Source organism: Calonectris borealis, chromosome W (assembly GCF_964195595.1).
Source record: "Calonectris borealis chromosome W, bCalBor7.hap1.2, whole genome shotgun sequence".
Classification (NCBI taxonomy): Eukaryota; Metazoa; Chordata; class Aves; order Procellariiformes; family Procellariidae; genus Calonectris; species Calonectris borealis.
The window spans coordinates 5,129,816-5,147,111 of record NC_134351.1 but is presented as its reverse complement, the minus strand read 5'-3'; the positions used below and the strand labels follow the sequence as shown (position 1 = coordinate 5,147,111).

General features: G+C 37.5%; 1 protein-coding gene across 12 annotated transcripts in view; it reads left to right on the top strand.

The window, feature by feature from the left end:
• Positions 1–17,296, top strand: part of LOC142074722 (protein ARK2N) — a 67,259-nt gene that overhangs the window by 31,884 nt on the left and 18,079 nt on the right. For 10 of the 12 annotated variants that reach the window (XM_075135557.1, XM_075135552.1, XM_075135549.1 and 7 more), the window contains one exon: positions 1,709–2,525. In XM_075135557.1, coding sequence (XP_074991658.1) covers positions 1,709–2,525 — 817 coding nt within the window. Of the gene's footprint in view, positions 1–1,708; positions 2,526–7,336; positions 7,742–9,047; positions 15,512–17,296 lie in introns of those variants that run through there. The other 2 variants (XM_075135550.1, XM_075135555.1) reach the window with 2 other exon arrangements.

Here is a 17,296-nt window from a genome sequence, read left to right as displayed (position 1 = left end):
TCCCATAAATGGTTTCATAATTCCTTTGCACCATTCAGCATTTCATTCATTAGCCTGAAGGAAGCATGAACTCTATTTTAATATTCTTTAAAAATGAAGTTTCAAAGTGGGTTAGGGCAGACAGGACAATATTGAGCACCTTTTAGAAGCAGGGACGTAGCCTTATTCTGTGCTGCAGCTGGAGGGGGGGAAGCAGCATACAATTACATACATACGGTTGCAGGCAGCTTGGGATGGATCAGGAAACTGAAGAAGGATTGTCAGGGTACAGAAAAATCTCTGAACCATCCATGCTTTCTCAGGCTGCTCAAGAACTAATTGCCCTTGTCTGCAGAAATGCATTTTTTAAAAACAGCAGATTAAATCTTACTACTGCTTTTTCTTGTCTGCACTTTATTTGAAGTGCCATACATTTATCGTTTACTATACTTCTAAACCCATAAACGATTTGTTCCGTACTGTTCATCTGTAATGTGGTAATTGAAAGATCTTTATTCTATGTTGAATTCCAAGTGAAAATTTAGGTGGAAGGCAAAGTGTGAATAATGAAGATAAAATGATAAATATTGATCTCTAAAACAAAATTTCCCTGAAGGTGCTTCAGGTACTTCTGGGTTGATGATGTGCAAGTTATCAATCAGATAAATAGCTTGGTTTCTGTATTTGCACTGAAGCAATGCAGTTTATGAAATTATAACTTGAAGTAAAATGTAGGATACTGATGTGGGTGGATACTGTTTCTTGCTTGCAGCCCACACTATTTGATGCTGTTTTCCTGGCAGATTTGAGAGAAACTAAGTCAGCCTGTAGGTTCTCATACAACCAGGACTTGTATGGGAGACAACTCAAGGAGCACTTGAATCATGTATTAGGTACTCCTAAAAAGTCTTTACATGACTCACCAGCATGGTGGTTCTCTGCTGAGGACAAATCTGTGTTACACATAGCTAATGCTTCAAAAGACATTGCCTGTAGATGTCGTAAACCCCATGTCCGTAACAATTTAGTATCGCTTCTTGTAAACACGTCTTTGGTACGTAAGATCTACTGGCAGAGCGGTTCCACTGGAAGAGGAAGGTGTTTGTAGTCTTGCTCTGTAATGTGCAGCAGCTGCTCGGTTTCTGCTCAAAGTGACTGGATTTCTGCTATGTCGTTTTGGTACTGTAAGTTTGCAGATTACCATAAAAACATTGTAATTTTGTAAGGTTGAGGTCCTGTTCAACTGAAAGTAATTTCTCATAGATACGGAAAGTGAACTATATTCTGGTCTGTCCAGGTAGACGACTACCAAGTCTGGGAATTTTCAGGCTGGCATTGTTCATGAGGGCTAAAATTCTCCATTAAAATATGTTTAAAGTTCTAGGTAAAGAAGTTTAGCATATATTGCTTATAAAATATTGATTTAAATTTTATAAAGTAAGAGTTTAAAAATGTTTTTTATTATTTTCTGATCTCTTTTGATTATTCTAGTGAGGTGAATGGCGTTTAATGTGATTCCAGTACCATCTTTCACGGATCTGTTGTAAAAGGAAGAATAGTTTGGTGTGACAGGATGAGTTCACTAGGAGAAAGTAAATGAAGAAAAACAATAGGATACTGAACCATACTGTCTGTAATTGAAAGCAATGAGTTGTTTCAGTCTCCTGTGAAGAGCAGGATTGAGTGAGTTATTTGGGTAAATTACTCTTACCATTCTGTTCTTGTGCAGGCTGCTGCATTGCTGAAGTCCAAATCTAGTTCACCCAGTCTTCCAGACCGCGTGCTCCATGCTTTGAGACCAGGAGGACCTTGGTGTTCTGAAATGAAGATGGAGGCAGTGGGAAAAGCAGAAGAACTTGTTGATTCAGAAGTTCCACCAAAGACTTCTGAAAAGCAAGAGACTGCTCCTGATGAAGACGGACCTATAGAACTGGAGACACAGACTCAGAAAGACAACGTGCCCACTGCAGCAGACTCTGCGGTGCTCTCTTCAATGCCTTGCTTACTGATGGAACTGAGGCGAGACTCCTCGGAGTCTCAGCTGGCATCTACAGAGAGCGATAAGCCAACGGGTGGTCGAGTTTACGAGAGTGACTCTTCTAATCATTGCATGCTTTCCCCTTCTTCCAGTGGGCATTTGGCTGACTCAGATACATTGTCTTCCACAGAAGAGAATGAGCCCTGTCAAGCTGAAGCTGCTGTAGAGGGAGACCCTTCTGCGGTGTCTGGGGTTGCAGTTGGGAGGAAATCCAGGCGATCCAGGTCCGAAAGTGAAACTTCAACAATGGCTGCCAAGAAAAACCGACAGTCTAGTGATAAGCAGAACGGTCGAGTTACCAAGGTAAAAGGTCATCGAAGCCAAAAGCACAAAGAAAGAATCCGGCTCTTAAGACAGAAACGGGAGGCAGCTGCTCGCAAGAAGTACAACCTGCTGCAGGACAGCAGTACCAGCGATAGTGACCTGACGTGTGACTCGAGCACGAGTTCATCAGATGATGATGAAGAGGTTTCAGGGAGCAGCAAGACAATCACTGCAGAGATACCAGGTAGAGGATGTTTTTTAAACTGAACTGTAACGCATCTGACATCGTTTCTCAGCTGTCATGCTAAATTAGATGAGTGACACTTGAGAAAAACCAGGAGAACTGCAGCTCTGTGTAAATTTGAAGACTGCAGTGTATTAACAAGACATGGGCAAATTTTAAAAACCTGTTCTGAGGTTTCAGTGCACTTTTGCACACCAACAAAGCATAGAAATGGTAAATTGGAGGAAGGACTATCTTTGAATTCTGGAATTTTCAGATCTTTTCCTTTGTAAGCCTATATGAACTCCTATCAGTGCTGTCAAATCCCATTAGATGGTGATAATCTAATAAATACATTCTTAAGATAAGTGGCCAGCTTTGCTTTAATATATTAAGACCACAGCTCAGCAGCTGTGTTAAAAATAACATGGCATACCTCTTGCCTGTGTTATAGTAAGGCCCCGTTCATTACTGCACTTACGCTGTGCTTTCAGCTCTACGTTTCAGTGCATGACAAACCTACTTAGCCTTATTGTAAATTCTTGCAGATTGCAGCTGGTCACCTATTTTAGGACATAAATATGAATTTGTTTACACAGGTGCCCAAGCTATATCCACACCTAAATTTTCAACATTTTAGACAAAGGTGTTACCATTTTCTTATGTCATAAGGATCTATAATTTCTATACTTTTAATTTTCTGATACATCCCTGTTAAGATTGGAGGCAGCAAATTATAGGGGCCTTCTCATGATTTTATTAGCAAAAGAAAGATGAATTCTTCAAGTTTTTTGTCTGCTGAGTCTTTGTTATTTTATGAGCCCAAGTGCCGTGGACAGGATTTTGTGTGAATTATTCTTGCAGCATATTATACCACAGAACCGTCATCATATGGCAATCAAAATAAAATCACATCAAAATAAACTTTTTGGCTTGCCAATTTTTACTGGGTTGCATGCCTTTTTACCTCTTGTGCTAGAAGATTTTTTTTTCTTGACATAAATATCAGCTTACGTAGGCCAAAAACATTTAAAGGAAAACTGCAATAATTAGTCTTAAGTTGCTGAACTAATGTTTGCTAGATTAATTATTTTAAATATTTGCAGCAGATTTTTACAAATAACTGTGTTTTAACTGACTTGATTATGGTGAATGATTCTGTCACCATGAGAACTGGCATTTTTCCCACATATTGCTAGGAAGCAGGTTGCACAAAGGAAGTTAATGTTTATTATTAGAAAGTCTGCGAAAGACATAGTCCTCCTATAATTATTGTGTAGTAAACTTTTAATAGAAATTCTAAAATTATTTTTACCGATTTAGTGGTTAGTCAAACTTTTAGCTTTCATAATTTTGTGCCTGTTTAATTTACTATATTTACACTTTGAGCAATTAAAGCCTGATTTAAAGCCTGTCCAAGAAGACTGTTTCATTGAGTTTTGGGACAGGTTCCTCGCCACCCCTAAAAAAAAACCCAAAACACACACAATAAATCCCCTAGGTTATATTCTTTTTTAAGTCAGAAAAGTACCTTGTGACCCAGAAAGGCACCACATGGTATTTTCAGATCTGCCTAGATTTCTGACTTCCATAGCGGAGACCCAAAACCACTCTAGGGTACTTTTTCTGTGTCACTAGGCTCTTCTGTATTTGAGCTCTCTGTCTTAACCGTGAGATGCTTGGAGTGAAAAGGTCCCGTTGCAGTGCACGAAAGAGCTTGATGATTTCGTGATGATTACACCAAGGCGCAATTTTACCTGCGATACGAAATGTGGGAGTGCAAAAACCATCCCGAGGAACAGTGACCTTTACTTTTATTACATAGCCTGTCTCATCTGCTTGTTACTAAATTACATTTAAGACATTAAAACTCTTGAGCTGTCCTTTTGGAATTAGGTGCAATGCATACCTGCCACATTGCGGTTTTCCTTTAAATAGAAACGACTTTGGTTTGTGGGAAACAGTCTCCAAGTACAAGAGAAAAATATTCTCTGTAGAGATAAGGACAAATGCATCCTGTGCTACTTGTGGGTTAATCAAATCCTTGTGGTCTTAACAGATGCAGTGGAGCTGTGAGTCTGAGTAGGACTCTGCTCTCCGTCGCGGTGGTAGGCTCACATGCCATCTGCGATCCCTCTTCTTGGAACTGGCGAAGTGCTTAACTTGAATTATTTTTTTTGACTAGAAAGCCATGATAGTGCACTTAGCATTACACTGTGAATATTCTTAAAATTTAAGGAATGAACACGTAGTTAGAAAATAATACAGGGTATCAAAAAGCATTACTGGAAATTCAGGCCATGAGTGTCCTCTGCACACAGTCAAAAGCTAAGACTTGAACTGAAAGCTTGATACTTGAACTTGAGTGTCAGGAAACTACACTGCACCTGTCAGAAGGACAGAAGCATGGAAAAACTTTTGCCTTTACTTTTGAAAAAGGTCTGTACACACTGATGCAGAAGAGTTTTACAGGTAGCCTGTGTTCCCCTTACTTTTACTGTATTTGGACACTTCAGCTGTAGTGTTGGTTACTGTCTCAACATAGCTTATTATTGGGACTGATTTTTCAAACATCTGTTGTCTGAAAAATAGCTTTGCCAACAGAGATGCTCTAAAATTTTTAGTGACAATTTAATGTGGCCTTTGTGTACAAAGGTCGTAAATACTCTGGCTCTTAACCTTCTGTTGACACGTGTAGCATTACAGAAGACAGTTCACTTGTGTGTGGTCTGAAAATTTTAAGTGCCACATATGAGAATACAGTAGTAGTCTTTCATGTCTTCTTCCATTTTAATAGTGCGGTTATTTTTTTCAAACCATCCACGTGACTGGTTCTGAAATATGTTTGGCTAAATTAGTAAGGTAAGGAAAATGTTCAGTGAAATACATAATAATGCCATGAACATCTGTAGTGTTATTGGCTTCACTGTGCCTGCGCCCAAGTTGTGAACAGAGCAGTTGTGCAGTAGAGAGTCAGTTCTCTCTGCTGAACTCAAATGTAATGTGGATTAAAATACTGGCAGGCTTCATTTTCTTCTCAACAAAGATCGAAGAGTAAAGAGTTGAGGTCTTACTGGTAATGCTTTAATTACAAATATTGTGAGCTCAGTAGGAGCTAAGCATAATATATGTTATTCTGAATACATTATAATGTGTAAATTTACACCTGAAAATAAAGGTTCGATCTAAACTTCATAGACGCTACCGAGAATCTTTTCACTGACCTGAGCAGTCATAATCTTGGGCTCTTTAATTCAGGGAATGCCATGATTTTTGAATTATTATAGATGAGGTGCAATTTCTTATCTTTTAATGATTGAGCCTCTCTGTTGGCATTTAGGATTTTACCTATCTGGTAAAATAGGTAATATTTTACCTATAGCATTCACAGAATGAGAGGATGATCTTTGAACCCTGAGTTCTGCTAGACCTGCTGCTCTTGCAAGTTTTTCCTTTAAACAATTTCAAATTTGACCATGCAAATTAACTCTGAATGAAATTGGCATGAGAGCAAGTCTGGGAATCGATCGTTATTTCTGTGTAAACACTTTTCTTTGGAAGAAGGGAGGGGGTTTTAAAAAATTCCAATATAATACAAAGAAAAATTGGCATTTCACCCCATTGTGCTTTCTACGACTCAGAAAAATCTGAATTGAAATAGGGGTGACTCATGTTTTAGGCTTTCAAAAAAACCTGTTAAGAAGTTTGAGTATTGATGTTGAAAAAGGTATTGCAGTTCATTTTGTTAAAAAAGAAAAAAAATTTTTTTTTTTTTAATTAAAAAAAAGATTTTCTTTTTAATATCCAAAGAGAGGGGCACAGTGTGTGTGAGGGACTCTCAGCCAGGTTCCTTCCTCCTAAGATTTGTGCATAGACCTTGGATGAAACATCTTGCAAGGGGTGAATTTGCTTGAAGTAACTCAGAATGACAACTAGAACTGGGATAAAATCTGTTAAGAGTGATTTGCAGTAAAATACTCATTTGGAAGTGTCAGGTAGCAAAACGACACGGAGTTGTCCACCATTGCTCATTAGAATCAAGATGCGGCAGATCTTCTTAAATTGTTACATTGTCGGATTTCCTAAATTAAATAACTTTGGATTTGGTCATTATTTGGATAGTACTTAATAGATCCCGTAAAGAGACAGCATTGGGACATTTCTGAGGTGCTGTTTTGCAGGAGGTATTATACTAGTCGTGGTTTCTGACCCCTTTGTGATTGCAAATTTCTTTGCCTTTTAACTTGGCATAACCTCAAAAAATACAGAGCTGTAAGGTTACAGATGGCAAAGGGACCAGTCAGATAAATGCTAGGATTTTTAATATAATAAAAATGCATTTTTAGGCTTGATTTTCTTTTTAACCCTGAAGGCCACCAGTAAAGAAAAGACTGAATAAGGCTTGAAGATTGAATAAGGCTTAAGAACTGCAAGGGAAGCATTTGAAACATTGATTTGCTGCTACTGTAAATTCATAGATACACTATGAATGATGCCTTTTAAAAATAGTATTGCAGGGTAATACATATTTCAATACATAGTCTCTTCAGTTTACAAAACAATTTTGTCAACTTTGACCATGCTAGTTCATTCTTAACTTTAAAAGCCTAGCTAGATTGTCTCACATCACCATCAGTAGTTGTTATTTAAATTGCAATTAAAACTTACTCAACGTTACTTAGAGGCATCTGATCGTAAGCCTGTGGAAGTCGGAAAGACTGCCGTTTAGTTACTTGATCTTGGGATAAGATCCCTGACTAAAGACGAATAAACAGAATCATATTGGATGTTCGACACTAGGAGTATATGAACAGAAGGAATATTTTTTTCAGGGAGGAAAAAGACATTGAGTATACAAAAGGAGCCACATTTTGGGAAAAAGGTACCACTTTACTTAATTGCTTTTAGTTAAAATGCAGTTGGAGGGATGTAAATTAGTTGCTATAAAGTAATTTATTTTTGAGCAGAGGACCTGAATGCTGAATTTCCAGCCTGTCTGGTAGGTGAACAGATGGGAGAGAAGACTTAAGGAGTAGGGTTTTTAATAGAACGTTTTTGGCCCCTGATGGGTAGCATTGCTACTGCTCGGAAATAAGAGAATAAACCTGGTCTTTAGCTGTTTCTTAAGGACTTATGTATACCTCATTTAAACAGCTCCTAAAAAGAATGTCTTGTTTAAGTAATACTGTAATTTCATGTACACAGTGAAATCCCAATAAAGTTTTAGTGCCTTATGTTTTTATTAGTAAATATTTGCTTAGGTTGTGCAATGATTTCTCTCATTCTTAGGATATTTTCTGTTACTCTTAAGCTAGAGGATCCCACAAGTTTCACGTTTACATATTAAATTGTCAGGTTCTGGAGCTGCTTTGTGTAGTTTAATGTGATGCTTGTCTCGTTTTGGAATTACCTTAGGTAATGTTTGTGTGTTCGGACAGCATGCACATATTGTTTATTATTTCTTGAACAGGTACAGAGCCTCGTTTTCTTGGGGTTTTATTGCTTCCTAGAGGATTCCTGAGTGAACTCTAAACTTAAAAATATAGATACCACTGCCTTTTCTTATTGATATGTAGAGTAAGATAACGAGGATGGCCTTCTCTTCTTGCTGCTAAAGTTCTTCCTGATAATCCCAAAGCCAGTCATTTTAACCATCTTTTTGATGGATAGAAGGAAGGAGAACAATTTCCTTCCAACTATGCCCTGTCTGTTTTCTGCCCTGGCTAGAAGTAACGCTAGAAATGCTGCACGGCCGGTGGCTCGCGCTAGGATTAAACCATGGCGAGGGCATGCTTTTAGTTGGTGTGGGGTTGATCGCTCCTACGTGTCGCGTGGATTACCCCTGCGATGTAGCTGTGTCCATCAGACGTAACGGAGGGTCCTTTCACCTCGTGTATGAGCATAGCATTCGCATATCTTTTTGTGTTTGTGCCTATGTGTCCGTGTTGTGTATTCTCTTCGTTGGTGTTTAGTGTGTTTTCCAAAATTAGACCACGAGCTTTGGGCTTGGCTACTTTAGGTACTGCAATCACTGTATCAGCCTTTATTTCTGTTATCTTGTGTAGAGTTTTGTGTATGTTTAATAGTCCATTCTAAAAGGGTTCAAGTATGTAAGTAAAATACGCATATTTATTCAGGTTTATCAGTTAAACAGTAGTATTTTGCATCGCAGCTTAACAGAACTAAACATGTTATTGTACAATGTTTTTGACACCTTCAGTTGAATTCAAAACAAATTGCAAGGGAATTGGACTAATTTGGTTTCTTAAAAAAAAAAACCCACACACCTTTGTGACAGAATTGTCTGAGAATTCTAGAATAAAAACGATTTTGAAGCCAAAATTTCTATTATAACCTCAGTGAGTGTAAAATGGGTTTTTTTGAGGGTGATACTGTTGGTTAATATTTGCTAATTTCTCCCCCATTGTCATATCCAAGGGACACAATTAGAAAAGTTTGTTTTCCTGAGTTAACATGCCTTAATAAACAATATTATGTTCTTACTTAATGATGTCTTATCAAATGGCCTCAATGTCTTTAAAGCTGGCTTCAGTCGTGCTGGGGGATCTGGAGGAGCGACCAGGGAAATTCCAGGATTGCTTGACAGGGGCACCGTGTGGGATAGGAACTGCATAGGCAATGTCCTGGAAGAGGCCATGAACTGCTTTGCCGAGATGCAGAGGCAGACAGAGGAGAAATTTCGCATGTGGATAGAAAAGCTAACCCGTCTTGACACGGATGAAGAAAGCAAGCAACAACTGGAGCCCAGGGAACCTAAAATTCAACTAGTTGGCCAAAGAATCCCCCCTACCACACAGTCAGGGGCTTTCATACAGATGCCTGATAGCCAAGTACTTCCACAGCAGTCGTTTAATTCTTACGTGGGCTATCAAAATGTCGATGCTACGCTAGAGTTTCCAGCGACTTTCAATAACAATTTTCCACCTATCTTTCCAGAGAATGGGAATATTGCAGAGCCTGATCTGAATCAATCATAAACTTTAAAAAATCCGATCTTTGCAATCTTGATGTTACTTTGGATTATGCTAAAAACAAGGTTTGCTTTTCTCTTCGTATATGTTTGTTTTGTTTTTCTCTTTTGGGTTTTATTACTATGGTTTGGGTTTTTTTTTAATTTATAGAGAATATATCTGTAGTTTAAAAAAACCCCACAGTATACCCACGTGCATGTGCCAGCACACACACATAAAAATACCTTTAAAGGTGTGTGGGGGAACCACCCTAAGCTTTCGTCACCAAACTTGGGAAAATACAACTTAGAATCCTTGTTTAGATACCCCAAAATCAGTAGAGCTATGTTTGTTACAGTAGGAGCATTCAGAGTATTCATCCAAATGCTCTTTTTGCATGTTAAAACATTTATATAAGGAAATAAGTTTTATATTTAAAGATGTAAAGTACCCTAGAGAACCAGACTAGATACAAACCTGTAACATTTCCTTAACTATCTGTTTACTCCCAAGTTTTGCAGCTTGAACATGTCACACATTAGTTTTTTCTTCTTCCTTTTTAGGCAGAAGTAATAAATAAGTTTACCCTAAAGATTTAGCTATATTTAACAAATGTGCACAACTGATTTTTTGTGTCTCCCATTTAGTAGTTCATTTTCTGTCCAGAGTTTTTATTAATGTCACTGCTGTGTTGCACATGGCATATTTATGGAAGCAGCTGTCTTATATTGTGTGCACAAATACGCACATGTATACATATATATATGTGTTCGGTTTGGGTGGAAGACATCTCCTCTAATTTTAGGTGTCTGGTTTGCTGTTCTGTGGATCTCCTTCTGAGTCAATGCGAAGAGATAAGCGCCTACAGAGAATACCTCCTGGCGGTGTCTTTCTCTTCCATTAGATGTCTAAACCTCCCTTATAAACAATTCAGAATAGATAACTTTTGGCTAAAGTTAGGCGAGATGAATCACACCCGTGCGCACAGAGCGCTGCTGCTTCCTTCTGTATATACGATCAAGCTGCATCCTTCATGCTGGAATAAAAATAGTTGTGTCAGTCCTAAGATAAGCAGCCGTCGGTGGATGGATTGAGTCTTGGCACAGGAATTTAAAGGAAGGTTTGACAGATTAGTAAACACTGTGGTGGTCTGAAGGTGTGGGTTGCTGGTCTGGGTGAGGCGGCAAGAGCCTCTTCTGAACCATGTCTGAATGCCACTGAAATCCTTATTTACTTGTGAAGGGGAATGCCACAGCATTAGTTTCATTTAAAGAATACAATAACTTGCTATTGTGTGGATTTTTTTATACTGATAGTTATCCTGAATAGGCAGGCTTGAAACTGTGATGTTTAAAGTAGGATTAATTTAAACTGTATATTAGAAATCTCTATTTAATTCTTACTATTATCACTACACACAGGGATTTTTTGGTCACTTCTCCATTAAGGCCTTTCTTCATGTGAAGTAACTTCTCCGTAGCTACCAAAAATGTATATTTATCATCAGTTAGAACTTGCTAAAAGTTTCTAATTCAAATTAAAATTCTAATAATGGAAAGTCTTTGCATAGACATAGTTTAAGTAAAGAGAACACTATAGGTCTCCTTTAGCTCTGTTATTTTGCCTTTTAAACCACAGTCACTTTTTTTCCTAATTATTTTAGTGTAATTCCTTTTCTTCCTGTTGGAAATAACCACCGTATCTTCTGTAGGTCTGATTTTTTTTTTCCTCCCTGAAGTTAGTGGGAGTTTTTCCATCAATTTATATGGAGGTTTGGATCAAACCCGTAACAGGAGCTCAAGAAATGCTTTTTGTTATCAGTATAATACTAACACTGGTGTTTTAACATTATTCTTGGCCCAGACTTACTTTTTTTTTATGTGATGCCTTCATTAAAAAAAAAAAATGAGGTTAGAGAGCTGTGTTATTTTCAGAGTAACTGTTTGAAAGACTATGCAGGAGATAATTTTTAAGTACTGGAATAAATTCTTTACAGATCACCTTCATGCATAATTTTGATACAAAGATTTTGATATGAACTTGTAAGAAAACTCTCGTCTGACATTGTGTGTGCATTTTTAACTTAACTATAGGTAAAAGTTAAATGAGTTATTTTGTGTTTGATTGCAATTTAATAAACTTGTCCTCATCTGTTTAAAATTTAAGATCCTTCAGGGAAGATTATTTGCTGATACAGAAAAAAGAAAAATCAGATCCTTCTGGTGTTCATAGATTTGGGAGCTATATATATATACACACACACCTTTATGACGATAAGAGCAGCATATTTTAAAGCATGACAACTTTACAAGTCTTCCCATGCATGCAGAAGCAGCTTTTTGCAGTGACTGGTTTCTTTTAATGTGTAAGAGTCACTTAACTCAGTATGTCTGTAAGCATGCCCTTAACCTTTTTTATAAAATAGTAGATATATGGAGCAATTAGGTATTTCAAAACAAATTGTGTAAGGAGATCAGTTGAACTTATTTACATACTTTTATGTACTAATCTCATAACTGGATGATAACTCTGTTAGGGATGTAGCCAGTGAAATTTCTGCCAACTTTCAGTGTCTCGGTTAGGTAATCTCTTAAAAAAAAAAAAAAAAATTGAAATCGTTCAGTGATTAATAGATAAAAAATTGGATTTGGTTTACTATAGGCAAAAATGAAAAACTGTGAAACAGTTTTATCCATTTATGTTAATCATTTTATTTTCAATGCAAGTAGCTATGAATGTGAAAGAACAAGCAGAGGATTATAGCAGTTGAGTGTACAGACTTTAAAGCTTTACTCTTTCAAGGGTAAAATTATTCCAAGGCACCCAGAAGACTGAGGGAATAGTTCATATTAGATATAATTTTAACTTAATTTCCCCACAAAAGCTACTTAGTGTTGAGAACACCTGTGCAAGACCAATGGTTGTAAATAGTTTTCTAAATGGTAAATATTATTTTGTTTGGTCTCTCTGAAAGTGAAAACTTGCCTCATACCTGGAGCCAGATCTTCGGCTGCCCTAAATCAGCTCCTTTGAAATGAAAAATGTGCATCGATTTACACAGTTGAATACCTGGTCCGTTAGCTTGTTTCCCATGTGAAGAAGGATGTTTCTCCTAGGAGCTGAGAGGGGAACCCCACCTCTCTGTTCTTCAGGTGTAGTATAACCTACCCGATGAAGGATTTGGCAGGCTGTGCAATTAAACAGGAGCATCTCTCTTCTTGCTTTGTGTTGTGAATTTGAAAGATCCTAATACGTCATTTCAGATTTTTTTTTTTTCCCCCCCTCCTGGAAATATTTTTGCGATGTTATTTGGCTGCAGTTAAGTTTGTCATGATTTCCATTATAAGCTCTTATTTGCAAAGGGCTTTGACTCGAAGCTTTCAGGGAGTTAAAATTTCTTCAGCTGAAATTTTAACATAAATTTTAATCGCCTCCATTCCGTATTTCATTAAAGCAGTCTGGCCTTATTTAAGACTATTTTAAGATTATCAGAAGGAAACTCTTCTGCTTTCCAACCCAGGGTTACATTTTGAATGTATGTTTATGCTCACATCCCAACAAATTACTTCAAACCCACCAAATTTAACAAGTAGAGGAGAAATCAGTAGGAGTTTTGCACAGACGTGGAGAATCACAGATGATAATTTAGAGTTTCTTTTATTGCCCTAGGTTTTAGACTTCGGGAGTAAAGAAACATTCTAGTTTCTTTAAAGAATTTTACTTACGGTTTTGAAAGAGTAAATGCATCAAGTCAGATCAGCTGGTGTAGACTGGTGTAATTCCAGGGAAGACAGTGCCAGTTTCAATTTATTCAAGTTTCTATATTGCCGTTTTTAATATCGAATTATGTTTTCAGTGTGGCAGCTGTTTGCATGGGAGAAATTGAACACCCGTATGACTGCAGAGTCGGGATTTAGTAGCAGGTGAAACACAGCTACTCTGTTAGCATTTTTTGTGCAAGTGCGAAAGAAAGAAGTCTTTATATAGAGGCTCAATTTAAATGTCACTAAATGTCAAACTGACAATTCAGTAAATGAAAAATTAAAGGATCTGCTCCTAGAATTGGACCCTGTGTAGGAGTCCTTGGAAGTCCAGGGGCTTCAGTGTGCAAGGTTTTTGCAGGCTCGGCTGCGGGTTCTTCCCAAGGCACGTGTGCTGCTTCCCTCCCTCCGGTGGGGTTTGGTAAGGAAGGTCTGTAGGAAATTCCACCCTTCACACATTGTTTTATCTGAGGGTTTGGGGTTTTGCTTCACATGCCTCTAAGAAAACATCGGAATTTTCAGGTTTTATTTCGAAAAAAAAATTAAGATAATATAAAGCATAAAACAAATTGAAGTAAAGGCAGTGAAGCTTTATTCAGTATTTCTATTGCAAAAAATAACTGAGCAGGGGGAAAAAAAAAAGAAAAATCTTAAACCTTTCAGATATACTGCTCTTCAGTGTTATTTTTAACAGTATTAGGACAAAATAATTCAGGCAGAAATACACATCTCTATTTTTTTAAGTTCACAGTGTCTTTTAGTGTTTTTGCAGGATTGTTAGGTTATTTTATCTGAGCTGCTAGAGTTAAGACTGGAGGACCAATCTTAACTTCAATGAAATGGGATTATATTTGGCAGTTATTTTACAAATTGAAACGTATTTATTATCACTGATTTCTCTTGTTAATATATTTTGTCTCTTCCTGTATCTGCATACTGTAAATCTTTTTTTTAAAGTAATATTTAAAGGGCATTAAGAAATTAAATCCTAGCCCTATTAAAACCAGTAGAAAATTTCTACTGATTGCGATAGGGCTAGCATTTCACTTCATTAGAAATTGAACTTATTCTGCAGTTTTTGGTCAGAGAATCCTTCAGCTGACTTTAAGGGCAATCTTTGCTTGATGAGTGTGTGTAAATCAGGCCAGTTGAGTAGAGGTTTTTAAAATAATCAAGGTCTGCACCGTGACCACTGCAGTTACATTTGGAAGCATTAAAACACATGCGCTGTGTAATTTGTACTGTAAAAGCAAAAATATTCAGGCTGATTGATAGAGATGGAGAGTACCTTGCAAAACATGCAGCTAGAAACCGGTCTTTCTCACAAATTTTATTAGTCTCGTAGTATTCGATCAGCAAAATGAAGGCACATGGAAAATAGGCTTATTAAGTTAGAAACGATTTCAAGTGTTCTGTTAAATCTCGCAGACCGGTCGAGCGGGGGTTTAGTCTGGACCATCAAAAGTTTTACATCGAGGCTCTACCGCTCCTTCCATGGGAAGATGCAGTTTGTACTTGCAAAAATGGGATGTTTTCCGGAGGGCTGTGTTTTCCTGCCTTTTCCTAATGTAAGTTATATTTACATAGGGAATTTTTTTTTTTTTAACTGTCACAGCTATGTAAGAGTAGGGTGTGATGGTTTCCAAAACCCCCCTGATACACTTTTGCAAGTAAAACTGGGGAAGAGGTCTGGCTAATATATCTGCTTCCATAATTAATGAATCATTAGGTGGCATCAGGGAAAATAAATCCTATCATGAGATATAAAATGCACGCCACTTCCTGATATTTACAATACACAGCCGTGTTCCATGTGCCTTTGCTTAACGCACAATGAAAAGGACTTTTTTACCAAATTATATATAAAGACATAATGCAAATCCAAGGTATTTTCCATCTAGTCATCAAAAAGCCTGTAAGAATGAATGTTGATCAGCTAGACTTGAATTTTTGAGATCTCTTTTGATGTGTTATATTAAAAATGATCCAGTCTGAGAACAGATACTCATTTGATCATGTTGGTTTGATTTTATTATTTTGTTATTATGGTAAAAAAAAAAAAAAACAAACACAAAAGCTTTACTGTGTGAAATGAAGGAAAATGTGAGGAAAGTGGATTCATTGATAACTTTTTGTTCACTTTATGATTTTGGAGAGAATGTTGTTACACTGCTATTGGTTTTTATTGTATTTACAATGTATTCTTTGCCTAACCCTGTAAATTTTGAAATGTAACTACTGTAACCTGGAATAAATAAATAAATATAAATAGTAATGAAGTGTTTCATGTTGCTAAACACCATAAAAAAAGCACAGATCTCCTGCCCCCCATCTCCCCTGTGGGAATTGTTTTAGGGTTCAGCTAGTTTATGCCATTTGAACTGCACATACTTTATGAAACGGCAGCTTTGGATCACGTTTTAAATAATACCAGGTTTGTATTGTTTATCTAAAACAAAAAGACCCTCACTTCAGCCTGTAGTCTTGTATATGAAGCCTTTCTGTGTCTGTCTACTGTAAAACTATTTTGGCAAGTCGCTTGAGACGAATCTTCTAGTTTTTGGCACACAAAATAGGATTATTTTGATTACTGTAATGATCGTCTGATCTTAAAATTTATATAGGTATTGAAGTCCATTCTGTGTTTTGCTTAATCTTGAAGTAAATGGAGTTATCGCTTAAATTTTAAGTGTCAGGTATAAATGAGGGCATTCTTTGATCTTGTATTATTTTCAAACGTCTCAGTATTCTCTTGTTACATAAAAACAAATGCAATTTAGTCTAGGGTGCTGAGATTGAGACAAAGCGGTGCCTGCGTTCACAGCGAAGATGCGGAGGTGAGGCTGGAAGAAGCCGTGTCCTTGGGCTTGCGATTACCTGGGTGCCTCCGTGTTGCCTTTTTAGCTTTTGCGTGTTTCACAAAAGCGTTCCTAAACACTTATTTTTAAACTCCTCAATAATTTACCAGTTAAAAATAGCTCAGTAATTTGAGGGGAGTGTTGTTTTCAGCAAAGCTGAGCTCCTCTGCTTGTTAGCCTTGAGCAAGCCGCGAATCTCTGCTTGCCTCAGTTTCCCCCGTAGGCAAAAGGAGGTTAATAACCACCTCGGAGCTCTTTGAGATCCACTAATGGAAAACTTTTTGTAAGAATAAAGTGCTGTAATTATTATTGCTATTCTTATTGTACCTGTTCTGTGTGTTTTAAAGCTTAGGGTGATATTCACACTTAAATAAGGCTCCGCGTCTCCTCATTGCAGACACTTGATGACTCCAGAAGGCGATTCAGACCACCAAAATTAGACTTTTAATTTTGAAATTATTTCAATCAGGATTGGCCTCTGGAGATTTCAGTCTCTTTCCACTACTTGTAGAGAAAACATAGCGCAGTATAAATCCCATCCCTAGGGCTGGAATTCATCTTGCTGAACTTCAGCTGTGTAGAAGTTAGGTGCCTTGTCTAAGGTGGTGGTCTAAGCTCTTTCTCTTTACTGGGGAAGGAGGGGAGATGATGGTGCTCCCGGCTGCAATTTCCAGGCTGAGATTACTTGACCCTGAGGTTCCTCTCTTTGGCTATAGTGGGAGGGAGTTTAGGTGATGAGCTTGGCACTCCATGCCTAAATTTAAGAAAGCTAAAGAGAAATAATGACTTAAAAGGACTAAATTCCCCGGTCAGGTTCTGCTAGCTAATATCTTTTGTTTCCTACGATAAAGTACTGCTGTGCATTGATACACAGCTGTTGCAGCGCAAAGGTACGGCGCTTCTTGTAGGATCGCTGCTTTTAACCGGCAGCTGACATTTTACCGTTGATTCCCCCTTTTTGCTTGTGCTGCCATTATAATGAATTAAGGGATAACAGGAACGTGGATCTTATAGCACAGTTTAGACCACTGAATGTTGAGACGTGGCTCTGTGAAAAGCATGTGAGTGGCCAGCAGATAAGAAATTACTGAATTTTCTATGTTGCAGGCTTAAAATAAAAATTGACATGTGTCGACCTGAACTTTTGTGCATGTGGCTTCTGATTCAGTTGTCCTGAGCAGAATTAGTTTTGATGAGCTGTG